Consider the following 21,444-nt stretch of genomic DNA (forward strand, 5'->3'; position numbering starts at 1 on the left):
GACCCTTCCCTGCTCATGCTGTCTCTCTCTCTTTCTCTCTCTCTCTCCTAGAAATAAATAAAAATATTAAGAAAAAAAAAAGAGAAAGAATGTCCCTTTGTCAAATTTCTATTTAAGGGGGAATACAAATAAATGATTATGTGATCATTTTTCAGTAATTATAAATGCTGAAAGTATATAATTGAAGATATCTTTTTAAAAATTATTTAATGTTTACTTATTTTTGACAGAGAGAGACAGGGTGCGAGGAGGGAAGCAACAGAGAGACAGAGAGACACAGAATCTGAAGCAGACTCCAGGCTCTGAGCTATCTGCACAGAGTCCAGCGTGGGGCTAAAAGTCACGAAAGAGATCATGATCTGAGCCAAAGTCAGATGCTTAACCAACTGAGCCCCCTTTTTTTAATGTTTATATATTTTTGAGAGAGGGGGAGAGAAGAAGAAGAAGAAGAAGAAGAAGAAGAAGAAGAAGAAGAAGAAGGAGAAGAAGAAGAAGAAGGAGAAGAAGGAGAAGGAAAAGAAGGAGAAGAAGGAGAAGAAGAAGGAGAAAAAGAAGACGATGACGACAGAGGAGGAGAAGAAGAACAAGAAGATGAAGGAGGAGAAGGGGCAGAGTGAGATGGGGACAGAGAATCTGATGCAGGATCTGTAATGACCACAGAGAGCCCAATCCAGGGCTTGAACTCAAAACTGAGATCATGACCTGAGCCAAAGTTCAATGTTTGGCTGAACCACCCAGGTACTTCTTGATGTATTTAAATTAATTGCAGTCAGTATTCAATTGTATGTTACTTATAAGCCAGTTGGAACCATTTACAATCGCCTCCTGTTTTTCTTTGAAATGATCCCATTAGCTTTTAATAGTATTCTTACTTTCTGAAAAATTAAGTTGCTCAAGTTTCATGAAATCTCTACCTCAGACTTCAGATTAGTTATTTGTCCGAAAAGCTCCAGGTCTGTTTAGAAAGCATAGATTTCCTCTAAGAGAAAATTTGGGGAATAGGGACGTTCATTGCTACTGGATTGTCATTATTAGTGGCATTATTTATAAGAGCAAAAAGGAAAAAAAAGGTTTCACGCTAGATTTCTAATTCAAATAGATGAAAACGTTTTTTGTTTACCTTTTCTTACTTTGGAACTAATTTTTCTTTCACCCTGACAACCGTAGTTTCAATGACATTTCAACAATTATTTATTTCTGCTAAAATAAACAGTGCATAAAGGGAAGGTATTCAAAGTGCTGTGGTTAAAGTCCTTTAGAGGAAATGTTACACCATGTGGCCATGTTTCCAACATTACAGACAGATTCGTTTGTGATTATCTGGTTTCAAGTGTTAAAGATTGTTTTCTTACTTTTCGACATAAATGAATATCTTTTGAATTATGCCCAATATCATATTTCCCCTAAATTAAAGTTATATTATAAAGTACATTCCTAACAGTTTTCTTTCCTAACCTTATTATCTTCTTTTTCCTTTCACTCTTCTTTCACATAGGGTATAACACTATAAAAACTTTTCTATATCTAGTCTCTATTCCCTTTAGAAAATATTTGGGTGAACATGGAAAATGTTAATAAATAGAAACCTCTTCTTTCCATTTTCACAACAGAATTTTTTTCACAACAGAATATTTTTTTATCGTGGCCTATAGGTTATTCACTTTTACACTGGATCGCATCATCTCTTGTTATTATAAATAATGCTAGTGAAGATGTTATTTATAGTTTCCTGCTACTCTATTTTTGGGATGGATTCCTAGAACTGTGAATGTCTGAAAGAAGATAAATGTATATGTAATATTGCTAGTAGTTCCTATCACAAGGAGGATGTGACCTGACCCCAGTGTATAAAATGTATATTTCCTTCCAGATTCACTTACAAAATATGTCATTCTGATATGTGAGAAGTGATAGCTCAGGGAAGATTTCATTTGTATTTCTCTTATTTTGAATTAGCTTTAAGGAATCTTCATATGTTTAAGGTTTATTTTTGTTCCTTTTATATAGACTATTTCTTATGTCTATTTTTCTGTAGGCTTGTCATTTTAACCTCTATTATATGTGCTCTAAATAGTTTTTCATTTGTCATTTTAATTCTTTCTCTCATGTGGCTCTCTGTCCCACCATGGCACTCTTTTTAATAATAATGACTTTAAATTTAAAATAGGGTTAGCCTTTCTATTACAATGTAATTTAATTTTTAGGGTGTTTGTTAGCAGATATTTGTACTTGCTTAATCATTCATATAAACATTAGAACAGAAATGTCAAAACGTGATTCCTACTATTCCCAGATAGAACATATATTGCATTCATCCCAGGCCTAGTACATATGTACTGGACTAGATACATTTGTAGAGACTCCCAGACCTCACAATACTGGGAATGAGGACTTCAGAGTAATCCTATCCAAGCATAATCTAGGAATACTGAAATGATCCAGAGATCTTCGCAGACAATCTAGGACAAAAGTAACTTCTGTGATCTCTCTCAGACTAATAACCTTGAGGACATCATGAAAGGACACTAGATTTGCAGTCAATGGAGTTGAGATCCTTTAATCTTAGGTCCAGCATTTCAGTAATTTCTAGATTAGTTTCTTGATACTCTGTCATCATCTACACAACAGATGTCATTGTCCCTGCCCTGTCTACTTCTCAACATAAGCTCTGTGAAGTATAAGACCATCCATTCATTAAACACACAAAATCCAAGGAATGAAGATGTCAGAAAAGAAATGGCATCCTCTACTTTTATCACACTCCTTTTATCCATCTGCATCTCCTAACAAAGGCGATGCTTCAGTGACTGTAACACAAAAAACTTTAAAGGCAAGTCGCTCATCTTCACATGCAGGAACAAACCAGAGAGATTTTTATGGTGAGTTAACATCACCCTTCAAGAACTTTATTCTCCATATTAAGTCATCTATTGGGCTTTGTAATATTTTATGTGTTTGTTTACAGATAATTTGAAAAATAGAGGCTTCGTGGATCACAGTTCTGTGGAATTCATCCCTAAAGTAATTTCTGTTTCATCTTCAAGGGATTTGAGCTTAGCTGTTCACAATATATTAACCTCATATCTAAAAACCTCATGCAAATATAAGCTGAACGTTTTACAAAGCTCTGTTCCCATTGTTCATTGGGATGAAAAACATCTTTTGAGATTCATGCAGTGAAATGGGACTTTTGTGTCTATTAATTTCTGAAGGGCTTCCTTCACATCTTTGTTCCTCAGACTGTAGATCAGAGGATTCAGCATAGGGTTGACCACTGTATAAAATACAGAGGCCACTTTGACAGTTTGCCTGGAGTTTTTGGAGTTGGGCACACAGTAGAGGGAAAGGATGGTCCCGTGGAAGATGGTGATGGCAGTCAGGTGGGAGGCACAGGTGGAGAAGGCTTTGTGACGCCTGCTGGCAGAATGGATGTTTAGTACGGTCACAAAAATAAAGATGTACGAGGTGAGGATGATCAGTAGTGTACTCACCTCATTGAAGGTGGCAACGCCAAAGAGTAGCAGGTGGGGAATGCGTATGTCGGAGCTCGAGACAGCAATGAGAGCAGTATATTCACAGAAGAAATGGTTGATTGTGTTATGCCCAGAGAAGTTTAATTGGAGAGTATAGCAAAGGAGTACCAAGGGACCAAACATACCCCAGAGATAAGATCCAGACACAAGTAGAGCACAGAGCCTCTGGGACATGACCACTGTATAAAGCAGAGGATTACAGATGGCCACAAAACGGTCATAGGCCATGACTGCCAGTAGGAAGGACTCTGTCACCACAGCAGTGCAGGACAGGAAGTATTGCAACATACAGCTGACACAGAAGATGCTTGTATCTGCCGTGACCAAGGTCTCAAGCAGCTTGGGAGTAACGATGGAAGAGTAACAAAAGTCAACAAAAGAAAGGTGGCTAAGGAAAAAATACATAGGAGTGTGAAATTTGGGGTTAATCTTGATGATTACTATCATGCCAAGATTTCCTACCACGGTGATAATGTACATGCTCAGAAACACGAGGAAGAGAGGAATCTGAAGTTCTGGGTAATCTGTGAAACCCATGAGGGCAAAGCTTGCGTCCACACTCAGATTTCTTGCAGCCATCACTTCAGGGCCCTTGAAAGGAGGCGGGGGAGAGGGGAGGAAGAGGTTGTTTCTGTCGAAGAGAACCTTTACGGAGTTAGTGAAAAATATGCGATGATGTTTTGTGGTAGGTTAAAAAAATGATAAAACAAGTTATCAGTTTTGGTTTCTTCCATATAGAGCACACCTCAGGTAGATAACTGCTCTGGACATACCAAACCAAGCTGAGTCTCTGAAATGTCTTTGCATTACCATAGCAATTTGTGTTTCCGTAAGAAATAAATACCACCTTGCAGTGTATGCATCCAGTCATTAGCTAGTAGCATAACATGCACATAACTTATAGAAAATGTTTACACAAAAATGCAAAAGCTAGTGAAGGAGTCTGAAAATAATGTGAAATGGTTGCTTCAAAGAACAACATATATTGCTACTATACTTGACCTGTATACACAAATCAATTAAAATCTTTAAGAAGGTATATTTCTATTCTAAGGTCAAAGCAAAATGTTAGAGAAATTTAGGAAAGAGCATAGCAATTTCATTGTAACACCTCCGTTTAGTAAAGACTGCTTTTCTCATTGAATCGATTAACTCCTGAGGAGTTCAGGAGAATGACCCATTCTTTTGACTTCTGAGTGGAATATACACTTTATTGGGGTTTGTACCTGAAAGGTTAGCTTCCCTTAAAGCCCAGGCATTTTATAGAGAAGTTTTAAGGGTCCCAAGATTTATCAGGTAAGAATCCTCTGAGAATTAACTCATTCTCATTTTTGTGAAAGTTTATATGCCAAATTAAGGTGCATGTAAAGAGGACATGAATAAATATCCGTTTACAGCTGATAGTTTATTCTGTTCTTTTTAAAAAGGTTGTCAGTTGACTTAAAGCCAAATATTTCCATGAGTGTTAACTTCTTTCTTTAAATTTATTGGGCTCAGAATTAGATAGCATTTATAGTGACTTTACATAAAAAGTAAGACAAAAAGAAGACCCTAGTCACACATCAGGAAAAGAATATTCCCGCTGTTTCAGAGAAAAACTGAATAAACTTACCTGCTACAGAGAAACAGGCCACCAGCCTGTTTCTCTGTAAGCGGAGCATGACTGGGCCACCAAGGTGGTTATATCTCATGCTGTAACCCAGGGGACTCGAACTCTGGAGAATCACTAGCAACTCATTCCTCACAAGCATCAAAACAGGTAATTAAAGTAAATGCCAGGCCTTGTGGTACCTTTTCTGATAACTAACATTTCCTTGAAATTCCATGGAAAGATTGTAGATTCAAATTGACTTCCAGGCTTTCTTGGCGGCTAATTAAAACGTCCTCTGGATGAATGAAACTAAGCCAAATTAGCATTTCTCTAATCCTGCCTCATCTACACTCAAATGCAGCAGATGCCTTGATTCTGCAGAGAGCACATACCAATTTTAGGGAGGTTACTACAACCCCATATACAAAGTTATTACCCAAAAGTCTGTCCACTTTGAGAGGGTCCCGAAACAAGATAAAACACCAACAAGTCCAGTCTGCTGTGCAATGCGACCCGTATTGTAAAAACTCCCTTGGGCCAAGAGGTGAGGGGTTTGCAAATGAGGACATACCAACCATTGTTCGATCTCAAACTCTATTCGAGTAAAAGGTCAGGGGTTGAGCAACTTAGCTCCTCCTGGCTCCAGCCAGCCCCTGAGATGTAAATCTTTAGTGAACATTGTGATTAGAACGATCAAACATTTCTTCAAGCAACTGTTAAGCAACCCCCACCTCTAGCCGCAAAATCTCGCTTCTGTACACTGGCTTTGCACCTCTCCCTACCGAAACCCTGAGCTATGGCTCGGCGGGGTGCTCTTCCGAGGACTTTTTGGGTGCTGGGAAGGGGCCAGCAGACCTGACTAAAATAAACCTGAATAACCGACTCCTTTTGTGTTTTGTGGGCTTTGTTCTCGGTGATTTTCCTTTGGAAAGGGAGGTCTAACCATATGACCCAGCACATGTAATTGTCGCTGATGTGTATTCACAAATAACACATTATTCAGAATTTTGGATAAGCCCCTATAGTGAATCACAAATCAGGCCTTTGGGGTTTTAATTTTTTTAATGTTTATTTATTTTTGAGGGGGAGAGAGAGACAGAGCTAGAGCAGGGGAGGGGCAGAGACAGAGGGAGACACAGCATCTGAAACAGGCTCCAAGCTCTGAGCTGTCAGCAGAGAGCCCAACGTGGGGCTCAAACTCCTTGAGAGAGAGAGAGAGAAAGTGTGCGTGAGTGAGGGAGGGGCAAAAAGAGAAGGAGACAAAGAATCTGAAGCAGGCTCCAGGCTCTACCAGCACAGATCTCGCCGCGGGGCTCCAATCCACGAGCCACCAGATCAGGACCTGAGCCTAAGTCTGATGCTTCACCAACTGAGCTACCCAGGTGCCCCAGGCCTTTAGGATTTTAAAGCCAAGTATTAACTTCCTTTGCGGGCATCTATTCACTTTTTAAGAAATAGCTTCTGAGATTTTTCATGGACCCTAATGTTGCAGGATTCTCGCTCAGAGAGTCGTGACACTGAGACTTTTCTTTCCAGGAAGCAACTTTATTCAGGCCGGCACCGCTCAGTTGGGTTCGTACCCAAAAGAACTGAGCGGCCCACCTCATATGGCATAGGTTTTTTACACATTTTCTATTTCTTTGTCTCCCGTATATGGTAACATACATAAACATGCAGTCTAATTAGGTTGTTTCAGTTTACAGGAACATGGGGGATGTAGGCAGCTGGACCCATATCTAGGTGACCTTGAAGTCTTCTCTTCTCTCTTCTTCATTTTTTTCTTTCTCCTTAGGGAGGGGTTCCTACCACACTAATAGAGACTGAAGGGTTTGACAATAGGCTACCACTTTCAAATGCAGCCCACCCTTGCCATCATAAGCTGGATGTCTCACTTGCCAATTCATAACATCAGGCATGCGCAGAACTCAACAGCCTCCTGTAACCCGAGGACAGAAGTAAATTGTGGAAGCAAGAGGTCCAGCTACCCATGGCCCATGTTCTTGCTGTAGTGCTTTCTCCTTCAAAGCCTGAACTTGTAGACCTGCGGGGTATCCCTAGGACAACTGAATATGGAAAACAGCACCGGAGCTTTAATTTCAGATGATTTCACACAATTATGCTGGCACCACACTCAAAAGCAGACTGTTGTAACCCAACAATCCTGCCCTGCGGTGTTTCTGAAAAACAGGGTGGAGGAACAATTGATCTAGTTTTCAGAAGTTCAGGAACTTTGGCTGGAACGCTGGAATAGCTTTAAAGCTCCGTTATGGACGAACTCTGCTGTCAGTACTTTAGAGGGATGGAGTAATTAATCCTCCAAGGTGTGTTAGGTGCTCTAAATCTGAAACCAGGATATACTGCCATTTCTCCAATTTGGGGGACCCAGAATTCACGGGTCCAGGGTGGAAATGGAAGTGGCTCTTCTACCTTTTATCCTTAATGACCCACCTGCTAAATCTCTGCTCCTAGTAAGAAACCATGAGGTGCAGTAGTTTCGAGGAGTAAGGTTCCCACTAGGGAACACAGTGATGGATCCTTGAAACTGGAATTGTGACTTCTTTAACCAGAAAAAAACATGCAGCGGGAGTGATGTTAAATAGGTTCTGGAGTAGAGGCACAAAGATGCCTTCTAGCTTCTACTTCCAATCTGTAAACACTGTGCTGAGGTTACCACATAAGGAAGCTAGTGTAACCTGCTAGTGGGTGAGACACTGGGAGAAACTGAGGTGCTCCAGCCACGTCAGCACCAAGTCACCTCACAAAAGAGTGACTTTGTGTAAAGTTTTAAGCCCCAGCTGGTCTCCCAAATGATTGTAGCCACCGGATGAGCCCAGGCAGGCCTGGCAGAAAACCCCTGCGTTCAGCCCACAGAATGGTGAAAAAGAATACATTGTAACCACTAAGTTCTGGGGTGTCCTTCCCTCAGCCAAAGGCAAATGAAATATGCTTTGTGTTACACTTTCAATTTCAAAGCACTAAGAGGCTGGCGAGCCTGGGTGGCTCAGAAGGTTAAGCATCAGAGTCCTGCTCAGGTCATGATCTGGAGGTTTAAGAGCCCTGGCCCTGTGTTTGGTTCTGTGCTGACAGCTAGCTCAGAGCCTGGAGCCTGCTGCAGATTCTGGGTCTCCCTTTCTTTCTTCCCCTCCTCCACTTGCTCTCTGTCTCTCTCTCACTCCATCTCTCTCAAAAATAAATAAAAACATTAATTTTTTTTTCAAAAAAGCACTGAGAGGCTGATGAACAAATACATATTTTCTTCAGAACATTACATAACAGCTTGGATTAAAGACCCTTTTATAATCTTCTGCCATCTTAACCCCCTCTCCCTCCTCAGTGATAACTTCATCTTTAACTCAGTGATGTCCACTCCTTTTGTACTTACATGAATACTCATAATGAATATATTGTATTCAATGCACTTCAACTATATAAATGATATTGAACAATATTTCTGAGACTTACAGTTGCCTGATATTTTTTTCTTATTTTAACATTTATTTTTAAGAGACAGAGAGAAACAGACAGAGCATGAGCAGCGGAGGGGCAGAGAGAGAGGGAGACACAGAATCCAAAGCAGTCTCCAGGCTCTGAGCTGTCAGCACAGAGCCTGATGTGGAGCTTGAATCCAGAAACAGTGGGATCATGACCTGAGTCAAAGCTGGATGCTTAACCGACAGAGCCACCTGGGGACCCCTGGTACATTTTTCTAATACAGTCATTTTAATAGGTACAGAGTTCAATCATCTAACTATAACCATTCCTTTTATGAATAATTAAGTTATTTCCATTTTTATCATGGCAAACCATTACCCAACTGAACATTTCTGTATGTTTCCTTTTGTGCATATGGGCCTGAGTTTCTCCAGAGTAAGTCAGATGCTTCTGAAAACTGCACAATGCTCACCATGTTAAGTGTGCTTACAATTGTGAGCATTTCACAATGTATGTGACTGTCACATCTCTATGTTGTACACCTGAAAATAATATATTTTATGTCAACTATATTGATCAAAAAGGAAACTTATATTTATATTTTTATATTTACATACTTATGTTTATTTTATGTAGATTCACATGCGGTGTAAGAGTCAAGAGAGAACAGCAGAATCTCTCATCTTTTGTGCACTATACAGATCCCTAAAAAGGCTTCCAATTTCTACTTTCTGTCTTCTCACAGCTGATTCTCAACATCAGCCAGGAATTTTCTTTTAAAATTTAGTTACATCAAATCACACTTGTAAACCTGTGAAGTGTTTCCCCATTTCACTCAGTAAAAGCCAAAGTTCTGAAAATACACTACAAAGCCCAGCTTGATCATGCTTCCTGCCTTTCTGACTTTCTGTCCTACTTCCGTCCTTAGCGGATTCGGTTTTTTTTTCTTCCAACATTGTATTTAAACTCAAGTTAGTTAACCTACAGGGCAGTATTGGTTTCAGGAGTAGAATTTAGTGATTGATCACTTACATACAACACCCTGTGCTCATCACAAGGGCCCTCTTCAATGCCCATCACTCATCTAGCCCATCCCCCCATCCGCCTCGCCTCCACTGTCTCATTCTTGCAGAAACATTGTCTGCAAAGATTTGAATGATTCAAAGAAATTTAAAAAGGGGAGCATATTAGGACCACAGGGATTATGAAAACTTTATTACTCTAATTTAAAGGTTTTTTTATACTTTTAAAAAATGTATTTGTGGAGCACCTGGGTGGCTCAGTCAGCTGAGCATCTGGCTTTGGCTCAGGTCATGGTGTCAGGGTTTATGAGTCCGAGCCCTGCATCAGCGCTCTGCTGCCAGCGCAGAGCCTGCTTTGGAACCCCTGTCCCCTCTCTCTTGCTGCCCCCCTCTCAAAAATAAATAAACATGAAATAATATGTACATTTTATAAAGTGTGTCCAATTATTAAAATTTTTCCGTTAAAATCATTTTTATTTTAAACATAATTAAAATTATTTTAATAACTATTCAAATAGTTGATGATGGAAGAAAAGCAAAACAAGGAGTTCCTTTTATAGGCTCTCTATGGACTCCATACACAGGTAGACGTGAGTCTACACCAGCTGAACATTATTTAAAATAAAAGCTTGTTGGGGGACACCCGGGTGGTTCAGTTGGTTGAGTGTACGACTTCAGCTCAGGTCATGATCTCACAGCTCCTGGGTTCAAGCCATGCTTCGGGATCTTTGTTGACAGAGTCTGGAGCTGCTTTGGACTCTTTGTCTCCTTCTTTTTGCACCTCCCCCACTCACACTCTGTCTCTCTCTCTCTCTCAAAAATAAAAATAAACATTTAAAAAAAAATCTGTTGGATTAGAGTCTTTCTACTCAGACTCTGATCCAATGACTGGTATCACCAACATCATTGGGACATCTGTTAGAAATACAGAATCTTGGACTCGCTACATGCTCACTGCACAAAAATCTGCATTTTATAGAATGCCCAGATGATTTGTATGAATAATAAAATTTGAAAATCACTGCTTTTGATACCTTTGGTGTGATGGAAATTCTGGTAATTTGGCAACATATTCCACTAAACTAGAAATAAATAAATGAACATCCTCAGGTATTTTTTTTTCTGAATTTTTCTATGTGGTTGCTTATCACCTACTTCCCTCTTTTATTCACAAGCCTAAATCCAAAGAGAATTCTCCCTCTCTCCATTCACAAGCCAATGTACCCTAAAGCATATAATAGATTAATTAATTCTGAAAGGTAATGATCGATAATGCTTACTTTGTCACAGGGTCTTGGAAGAGGGAGTGTATATATTTTGTATCCTTTAATAAGGCAATACTATCTACACACCTAGAGAAAGAGAAACATATAATCCTCCCTGGTGGAATTAAAAGGGAAAGTTGTTTCATCTCCCAGGGTGAACAAAACTTGAGTAGCATTATCTGGAAAATGTGCAGTACAGTATGCCAGTAATTGGTCAGAATACTATGGTAAAGTTATGTGGAATGCCTAATTTATAACTGAGGAAAATTGAAAACGAGATCCCTGTTTATCTTATTTTTATAATTGTTTACTTACACAAATAAGAGTAAGTTTTGTGGTATACTTGCACAGTATAATTGGAAGTTAAAAAGTTATATTTAAGATAAACACACTTGCTCTTGGTGATGCAGTTATTATTTAACCTCTAAGGCGAATGGAACAACACTACTGCATATCTGCACAGGGCATATCCTGAGAACCTTGTGTGATGAACAATGATCGGCAAAAAAGAAACACAGAAAACATTTTGATTCTTTTCTAAGCCAGTCACTCAGTCAAGGCCAATAAATGAACAATCTATTTTATTTTATTATTTTAATTTATTTTATTTTTATTTATTTATTTTTGAGAGAGAGATCGAGGGCCAGTAGAGTAGAGGCAGACAGAGAAGGAGGCAGAAAGCACCATGCTCTCAGTGCAGCACCCAATGCGGGGGCTCGAACTCACAATCTGTGAGATCATGACCTGAGCCAAAGTCTAACACTTAAGCGACAGCCACCCAGGCTCCCCTGAATGATCAATTTTAGAGAACATTTCAGTCAAAACAGTTACAACCATGCCATACTTGGCAGATGAAGCTATGTCAGCCCGTAAAATGTGTGATTAACTAAAGATTAATTTTAAAACAGGAATTATATATACAATGTTTCAAATGTTATGATATTTGCTGTGTTAGTAACTAGCATTTATGAATTTTGACACATCAGATTGTGAAGATATGGGAGATAAATAACTGAATTTTTCATTTTTGGTCCCCTTGGTAATCCTTCTGTATATTCATGTAAATTACTTTTTACTTGATATTCAAAGTCATCATGTTTCACATCACTTCCTATACTATAATAAAAGTACAAAAAGGCCCTGGAAGAAGGAACAAAGAACTTGGCCAGGTCTTAGAAATAGTGCCTTCCCTCTCATTACTAATTCTTCCATATTTACATTCCTAATTAGCTACCACTTTGCAGAATTCCTCCATAATCCTAACATATGGGAAACAAAGGCAGAAGGAAATGGCAGACAGAACTAAATTTCCTTATAGCCTGCAGCTCATTGAAAATACTTGATGCAAGCAGAGCAAAATCTTTCTCCAGGAACTGCCTACTGTCTTAATGCTAATGCTTTGCTATAGAGAAAAACAACAACCTTAGCCTGACAATAGCTATGCCTCTACTATCCTGTAAATTTTCTTTGGCATGTAAAAATCTCATTGGAAACTTCCCCTGGACTTCCCTTTAACTCCATACTCTATAACCAGTCTCTCCACATGGTCCCAAGGACAGCTTTTCCTGCCCATGGGTCCTGTCCCCATGCTTTAATAAAATCATCTTTTTGCACCAAAGACGTCTTCAAGAATTCTTTCTTGGCCGTTGGCTCTGGGCCCTGCGAATCTCCCCTCCCCACTCCCCCGATTGCCACCACAAAAAACCTCATCACCGAAGATTCCCAATTGCTTAAATGGAATTGAAGAATGTTTTAAAAATGATTTACCATGTAGGCATGGAATCCAAGAGATTTGGATTTTACGGTCAGCTATTTACTGTTAGGTAAGTTTCTGAGAGTTGCTCCAGTAAGTTACCACAAAAGTGGTGGCATAAACCAGGGGCAATGCGTTTTGTCATAGTTCTCAAGACCAGGAGCCTGAAATCAAGGTGGTACAAGGGTCATGCTCCCTCTAAAGATGCTCGGCGAGAAGCCTCCCTTGCAGGCACTTAGAGCCCCCTAGTCAGTATCAGCAAAACACTCCTCTTCACAAAGCCTTCTCCCTGTGTTCTTTTTCTGTCTCTTGTAAGGACAGCTCATTGGATTGAGGGCCCACCTTCATCCAGTGCGATCTCCTCTCAATCCTCACCTTAATTACATCTGCAAAGATCCTATTTTTAAATAAGCTCATATTCTGAGCTTCTGGATGGACGTGGATATTTGGAGGGACACTACTCAACCCACAACACTATGTTTCTTCCCATATTCCTCACAGCTCTTTTAAAAAACATTGAAGCGAGCAAAAGCCAATGATCATATAACTGGTTTATTACAGTAGATTTTAAAATCTGGTGAATTGACTAAATACTATGAACCATCACCTCTACTAGAAGCATTGAATAATTTCCCATATAATAAATCAAATCTCTTTTGGAAATACACATCTTCGACAAAACTGTATTGAGTGATTTATTAATTTCGTGACACTCTCCTTCACATCTTTGTTTCTGAGGCTATAGATCAGAGGGTTCAGCATGGGGATCACCACGGTATAAAATAAAGAACCTACTTTGACTATGAGCCATGAGTTTTTGGAGTTAGGTACACAGTAAAGGAACAGGACAGTCCCATGGAAGATGGTGATGGCAGTCAGGTGGGAGGCACAAGTGGAGAAGGCCTTTTGGCGCCCACTAGCGGAAGGCATTTTTACGACAGTGACACAAATAAAAACATAAGTAGTGAGGATGATTACCAGGCTGCTCACCTCATTGAACATGGCGATGGCAAAACAAAGCATTTGGCTGATGTAGGGATCAGAGCAGGAGACAGAGACAAGGACAGAGTGCTCGCAGACAAAATTATTTATGATATTAGAGCTACAGAAGGACAATGTCAGGAGAAAATAGGTGAGTGTCAGGGAAGAGACTATACCCCATGTGTAAGGCCCCGCCACTAACGATGCACAAAGCTTTTGGGACATGACAGATTTGTAGAGTAGAGGGTTACAAACAGCCACAAATCGGTCATAGGCCATCACTGCCAACATGAAAGTTTCTGACACTGCAAGTATACAAGCCAAGAAGAATTGCAAGATGCACCCTACAAAAGAGATGGTTCTGTCTTCCACAACCAAGTTCTCCAACAGTTTGGGGGTAACTGTAGTGGAGTAACAGAAATCGACAAAGGACAAGTGGCTCAGGAAAAAATACATGGGGGTGTGGAGTTGGGGACTGACCCTGATGATCATGATCATGCCCAGGTTCCCCACCACAGTGATGGTATAGACTGCCAGGAATACCAGGAACAAGGGAATCTGCAGGTCCGGATATTCTGAGAAGCCCAAGAGGGTGAATGTGGCTCCAGTACTGTGGTTTCCATCTGTGAGCAACATGCTTGTGGTTGGAGAAGAGTCTGAAATAATACTAAAAATAGTAACAATGTTAATAGTGATCACACATTTCTATGATACTTACGATGTGCATGCATTCTGCTAAAACATTAAAATGTACTGATTTAAATCTTCAAATAACACTGTGAGTGTAAAACAAGGAGCTTCCTGTTTTTCTTAAGGATGAAGAGGCAGATATATGTTCAGGAACCTATTTGAAGTTACACAGCTTACTAGTGATGAGCTGGGTTTTGAAATTGATCCTGAGTAGCAAGACTTGAATTGAGTTTAAGGAACAGATAGAAAACTACTTTACATTGTTGTAAAACAACATGTATCTTTCACAGTTCCATCCTTCGGAAGATCTGCTCTTTTCAGACTGTTAATATAACAATGCAGCTAAATGTAGCACTCAAATTTATAAAGCAAGGATCAGCTGTAAAACATTAGAGGCAATAACGCTTCTATAGTTATGATATTCAATCAGGGTCAGGGGAGGCAGTATTTATAAGTCACTACAAGAATTTCCAAGTTTTGAAAAAAAATTTGTGGATGTTGACAGAACATAGCCCTGCATATCTTCAAGCTGTCCACTGAATCTTTCCAAATGCTACAGTAATTGCCTCAGTGTTCCAAAAATAATGTAACAACCTGGTAAAATAATAAAGTTGCACTTGTGACATGTTTTTCCCTCACTTTTGTGTTTTCTTTCCTACTTAACTATGTTCTTTTTTTTTTTAATAGTTTATTGTCAAATTAGTTTCCACATAACACTCAGTGCTCATCCCCACAAGTGTCCTCCTCCATGCCCATCCCCCCCTCCCCCCACATCCATCAGTCCTCAGTTTTTGTCAGCATTCAAGAGTCTCTCATGGTTTGCTTCTCTCCCTACTTAACTATGTTCTTNTCTGTGTTTTCTTTCCTACTTAACTATGTTCTTTTTTTTTTAATAGTTTATTGTCAAATTAGTTTCCACATAACACTCAGTGCTCATCCCCACAAGTGTCCTCCTCCATGCCCATCCCCCCCTCCCCCCACATCCATCAGTCCTCAGTTTTTGTCAGCATTCAAGAGTCTCTCATGGTTTGCTTCTCTCCCTACTTAACTATGTTCTTACTTAGTGTCACTAATGCTTTCTTTGTTTTTTAAGTTTATTTATTTTTTTATTTTAGAGAGTGTGAGCAAATTGGGGAGGGGCAGAGGGAGAGAGAGATCCCCAAGCAGGTTCTGCACGGTCAGCGCAGAGCCCAACATGTGGCTCTATCCCACCAATGGTGAGATCATGACTGGAGCCGAAGTCAAGAGCTGGATGCTTAACTGACTGAGCTGTCCAGGTGCCCCCTGATTCTAACATACTCATCTAGATTCCTTAATTATTACCTTTTAACTTTCTATTATTTTTAATCTTATAATTTTACTAGGCATATATGATATTAATACTCAGAATATCTAAATTAGAGAGTAACTTACAATGTGTTTTTCTCAAGCTTCTCAAACTAGACATTACAGCAATAAATACCAATGGTTACATTATCACCCTGAAAATTTCTAGTGGGGACATTGGTTTTGATTTAAGCTATATATGTGATTACCTTGTTTTGAGTCATACAATCTTTGTTTACTTGTACCTGTTATTTTGAGAAAGCAGAAGCATCGTGTATTCACAAGCAGTCCATAACCACAGAAGTATCTTTAATCATTTAACAATAATTTTAAAACAATAAGTTAGCCAGTAACAAGCACATGTCTAAAATATTCAGGTTAATTAAAGCCTATTAGCATGAATCTCATAAACAAAGATACCATTTTAGTTATGTTGGAACAGGTCAAGGTAGACAGAAACTATTATTTCCTTCACAGCTAAATGTTGTTAATGACATTCAACAAAATGTACTTTCTATGCACAAAAGGAGAATGGGTGGGAAAGTGACTAAGATCTAATGACAGACCAGGATAGTGAAAGAAGCATGTGCTTGGAAACCTAGATTTAAATTCAATTTCAGGCTTTCTCATCTACTATGTGATCTTTGGTGAATTAAATTCTCTGAGCCTCGGTTTTGTCAGTAATAATGACGTGATGATACATGTTGCATGCATGTGTATCATTAAGTATTATTTTAGGAAACAATGTTAATGTACTTAGCATAGAGTTTGAAAATTATGGAATCCAGTAGGTGTGGGCTTCCACACCCTCACCCTTTTAAAAACAAGTCTTAGGGCTATGACTAATTAATATTATTCTTAAGCCCTTATATTATTATTCTTTTTAAAAATCTAAGAAATAGGTCAAGGGCCAAAGTGGGCAGCCACAGATATGTGGGTACAATCTGGGCTACCACAATATTTCCTGAATCTCCATTTGACCTTGTTCATCTGAATTTGCCAATTACTGTCCTTCAATAAATTCTCTCTATTTTCCCCTTTGCTTTATCATTACTATCTGACTATTTCTTGTCCTCTCTTTGTAATATCAGGTTGGCACCTATGGGGACTTGGCAAACTGCAGTCATTACTCAAGTGGATTACTATAACCTGAACACAGCCACATCCCCTATAGTGCTTCTAGTTTGCACTGGAAGAACATCAAATTCTCCTTCCCTTGATTACTGTGGCTATTAGGGCAGGCTTTAGCTCTGACACCTTGGATGTCTTCCTATTAGCTAATTTGTCAAATCTAAATTTCTCTGCTCAGTTTCACCTAAAGCCTGACCCCAGCCATTTCCCAGCATCTAACCTTCTTTAATGTCAATGTCCCTGGCTGGTCATCAACAACATGTGCTTATTTATTCTATGGTGTATATGATTTTTCTGTCCTTTGACCTGAAATACCCTCTTTTTCTCTGGCGTCCTGATGCAGCACTTGCCTTAAATGAAAACTACTATCAAAAAGAAACTTTCCCTTTTCACTCCAGCAACCTTTTCTACATTTTTGCTATCCTGACAGACGTCATTCTCAGAAAATCAAAATTCCATGATCTATTGTGTTCACTATTACTTTAAACATAACATTCTTATCTGCTTTCTATAAGATGTTGAGATGTTGAGGACAATCTCAGGTTTTATAGCACTCTTTTTAAATGTTCAGTGTGACTATACTAGGTGAGGCACATGGTAGCTCTTCTCAAAGGAATGATGCCCTAGGGAAGGGGGGAGAAATCAAAGCCCCTCAATGGAAACTTTTAGAAAGATGGACTTTAGAGACATTATGATATTTAGACTAACAAAGGATGTTCCCTGTCTCAAAAGCTGCAGCCCCCTCTCCCCACATAAAAATGAAAGATTACACAAAATAGATCAGCCAACCTGATACCAACTCACCTGAAGACCCTGTGCTATTATTAATGGTCTCCCAGGAAGCTCCCACTCAGAACTAAAACATTATAAAAAATACTAAGCAATTGGTAAATATTGAAAGAATAGGTAATAACTTTTAATTAGTGTGACAAGAACTTATTTCTTAGTATGCAGAGAAGCTCAGAGAAAGGTGAGAGAGAAAGAGAGAGAGAATCTGACTCCTAGGAACAAAATGCAGAGTTTATATATGCCTCCATGACTTCGGGGATTTAGACCCTAGAGAATCTGTACTGAACTATTTCTTTTTACATCACAAACTCAGAAATGAGATTGAATGCTGGCTTGTGTTACATTTTACAAGAATGTAATTTCCTCTAAATCACTAGAGACGATGTTTCACCAAGCTTACGGCATGACTTTCTTCTAAAAATGTAATTATAGAAAATATACAAATTGACCTGGAAAATATGGCAACTACAGTAAACATAGAGATAAGAATAAATCAGATAATACGCCACCATTCAGAGATAACTGCTGTTAACATTCACTGTATGATTTTCCTCTTTTTCTCTGACAAAGGTGTTTGTTATGACATGTATAAACAACATAACTTGGATTCTGGATTTATCATTTGACATAAAATAATCATTTTTATCCTAGGAAATGTTGATGTACTTCATTGAAACAAATCTGTGTTTTTTTTTTAAATATGGGCAATCTATTCCTCCAAGTTTTACTAATACAATTGAATATTATCATTGTTTTGTGCTCATATATTTTTTAAATGACTATTTTTTATTTTTTTAAGTTTATTTATTTATTTTGAGAGAGAAAGAGCTAGAGCATGAGTCAGGGAAGGGCAGAGAGAGAGAGAGAGAGAGAGAGAGTCCCAAGCAGTCTCCACGCTATCAGTGTAGAGTCTGATGTAGGGCTCAATCTCATCACCACAAGATCATGACCTGAGCCAAAATCAGGTCAGATGCTTAACCAACTGAGCCACCCAGTCACCTGACAAATATATTTTGGAAGGATGTTTAATTCTCTAAAACCAATGGGTACCATCCAATCCATTAGTTCTACTTTGCCTTACCTATATCACCCAGTTAGATCCATTCAGCACTCTCCATAGGCCCCTGACAACCTAACTCTTACACTACTCTTCCAGGGGCCCTAACACAACAGAGGCTATTTATCACAAGGAATAGAATTATATATTATAGGTGACATGAATCCCAGGCATCTGCATTGTTCTTCTCACACTAGGATTGGCATAAGTTATGACTGCCCCTGCTCCCCACCACGGACACCTTCACACACTGGGAATGTGAATACTTTCTGATTTCCTTTCACAATTAGAAAGGAAAATAATACATTTGCCAAACCAGTGATTGCATGTTATGTGCCTTACACCATATTCATCTGCCCAAGGCTACTATTTGGTTGAGTTTTCCATGGTTTATGGCTCTTCTCCAAAATCCACCTGGCTCCCTCTTGCTTGAAGAACTCTCCTTATGACTTTTTTACTGGCAGCCACCAGCTGTTTTCTTCACCTTCATGTAGTTGCTGGTTCTGGGAACAGGCTGAGGAGGTTTGGCCCTTGCAGAGGGTCAGTACTGAGAAAACAATCAGGCAGTGACTTGTGGGGACACAGGGAATTTATTTGATAAGTTTATTTAAAAGTTTAGTAGGGGGAGTGCCTGGGTGGCTCAGATGGTTAAGCATCCAACTCATGATGTTGACTCAAGTCATGATCTCATGGTTCATTAGATGGAGCCCTGTGTCTGGCTCTGTGATGAACAGTATAGATCTGCTTAGGATTCTCTCTCTCTCTCTCTCTCTCTCTCTTTCTCTCTGCCTCTCTTTCCATCCGTCTCTCAAAATAAATAAACATTTTTTAATGCTTAAAAAATAATTTAGTGATAAAGTGAAAAGTAAAGAAAACTTAAACTCATTATTCATTCTCCCTACCGAGCATTTGTTATGTTCTAGCATGCTGTGGGAGGCTCTCTGAGCCAGAGAGATAGGGTGAAATGTCCTACGGAAATGTCATGGTGTTTAAGAAAAAAATATCTCACTAGAGAATTGTGACCTTGCACAAAGGCTTCTCTCCTTTCTCACAGTATTTGTCTGGCTATTAAGCTGAAGAAGAGAAAGCTAAACTCCATCACCAGAAGTATGGAGTATGAACGCTGCACACTTTCAGATCTGAGGGAGCTACATACTCATTAGGTTTCAATCAAAAGCCAGCCACGCTCAAGGAACAGGGATGAATCATAGAATGATTTTAATGGTTTATTTGCTATTCTCAGGAAAACCTCTCTTCCCCCTCTTCTATTAGCAAGACTTCTAGGACTTTTATGACAAATCATTCTTCTAATCTCCCTCTATGTATAGCCGAGAGTACTTGGTTTCTTGTCCTGACCAAACATTTATTCATGGATGCAGCATCTGTCTTTTCTCAGAATTAATAACAATTTGAAAAACAATCTTTTATAAACAAACTTCACCCTTACCTCCAATCTCAAAAGGACAATTACATGACAGGATGATTATACCTCACTGGTACAGTTTTCTAAGTCTTGGTAATGTAGGTTATTAGAAGATTATCAAAGGCATAATGCAAAAAAAAGATTTACATGATATTAACAAGCATATATAGTAGCATATTTTATTTATGTATGTAAATCTAAGTTTTTCTATGTTAAAGTGACAAAAAACTTTCCATATCTTTCCTGTCATCTCTTCTGTATCCTTGATAGGTTTATAGAAAGAGCTCTTCATGAAAGACAAACTACTCCTTCAAGAAAAATCACTTTTTAAAGGAAAAAAGTCAAAAAAGATCATAAAAAAGCAAAATTAACCCCCACACACTATTTTTCCTACTCTTTCCCATTTCCTCCATTATTGAATGTACTAGAGAGAACAATTTTTATTTCAGTTAAAATAAATAAGTTGGATTTCATTTCTTATGGATGAATACATTAAAAAGGGAATTGTTTAGGTACATGGGAAGACACTGTTAAACTGTTCCCAAAGTCATTTTATGTTTCACCCCCTTCCAAAATGTGTCAGCGCTCTGTTGGCTCCACATTTTCACTAATATGTGATATTTCAGTTTTATTTATTTTAGCCATTCTAACTGATGTGCAGTTGTATTTCAGTGTTGTTAATAAAAATTTCACTGATGATTAATAATATTTATTATCTCTTCATGTGTGTATTGATGATGATTCATTTACCTGGTTTTGTCAAGCATCTGCTTAAATATTTCACCTTTAACTAGATTCTTTGTCTTCTTGTTTTTAGTATAAAGAGCTTTATATATATTCTACAAACAAATGTTTTGTCAAACATGTATGCATGCACACNGGGGCTCAAACCCACGAACCATGAGATCATGACCTGAGCTGAAGTCAGATGCTTAACCGACTGAGTCACCCAGGTGCCCCACTAAGCCACGCAGGCACCCCTGTGGTTTACTTCTTAACAGTGTCTGTTACCACCAAGAAACATCTACAACAGATTTTAATGTTGATGAAGTTCTTTTTATCGGTTTTTTGAGGATCCATTGTATTTGTATCTTATCTTTAAAAAAATTGTGCCCCAAATGAAAAACGATTTTTTTGTGTGTTTTAGTTTAAACTTTTCTAGAATTAATTTTTACATTTAGAACTGTGATCCATTTCACTGAATTCAAGTTAATGGTTGTATGGAGCATGAGGTAAAAATTACAATTCCTTTATCAGTAGGGATATGCAGTTCTGAGCCCTGCTTGTTGAAAGTCACCTTTTCTCTATTGAATTATAATGACATGCATGCTGAAATTTAAGTAACCAGATATGCTTGGGTCCCATTACATTTTCATGAGTAAAAGTCAGCTTCTGCCATTCAGTACAACAAATAGCAAAAGGTTCGCTACTGTACAGGGTGCAGGGAGCTA

The 21,444-nt window shown here is 38.7% G+C and overlaps 2 protein-coding genes across 2 annotated transcripts; both read right to left on the reverse strand.

The window, feature by feature from the left end:
- Window positions 1-3,140: 3,140 nt before the first annotated feature.
- Window positions 3,141-4,112, reverse strand: LOC144237764 (olfactory receptor 5D14-like). The gene has a single exon (XM_077771465.1). It carries the CDS (start codon window positions 4,110-4,112, stop codon window positions 3,141-3,143), a length of 972 nt encoding a protein of 323 aa, XP_077627591.1.
- A 9,129-nt stretch (window positions 4,113-13,241) lies between these two features.
- LOC144237765 (olfactory receptor 5D13-like) lies at window positions 13,242-14,213 on the reverse strand. Its single transcript, XM_077771466.1, has one exon. It carries the CDS (start codon window positions 14,211-14,213, stop codon window positions 13,242-13,244), a length of 972 nt encoding a protein of 323 aa, XP_077627592.1.
- Window positions 14,214-21,444: the final 7,231 nt, after the last annotated feature.

Source organism: Crocuta crocuta, unplaced genomic scaffold (genome assembly GCF_008692635.1).
Source record: "Crocuta crocuta isolate KB4526 unplaced genomic scaffold, BGI_CrCroc_1.0 scaffold1047, whole genome shotgun sequence".
NCBI classification, from domain to species: domain Eukaryota; kingdom Metazoa; phylum Chordata; class Mammalia; order Carnivora; family Hyaenidae; genus Crocuta; species Crocuta crocuta.

Bases quoted from the DNA above. Each gene is read 5' to 3' on its own strand.
- LOC144237764 (XM_077771465.1), bottom strand. From the start codon at position 4,112: ATGGCTGCAAGAAATCTGAGTGTGGACGCAAGCTTTGCCCTCATGGGT.
- LOC144237765 (XM_077771466.1), bottom strand. From the start codon at position 14,213: ATGTTGCTCACAGATGGAAACCACAGTACTGGAGCCACATTCACCCTC.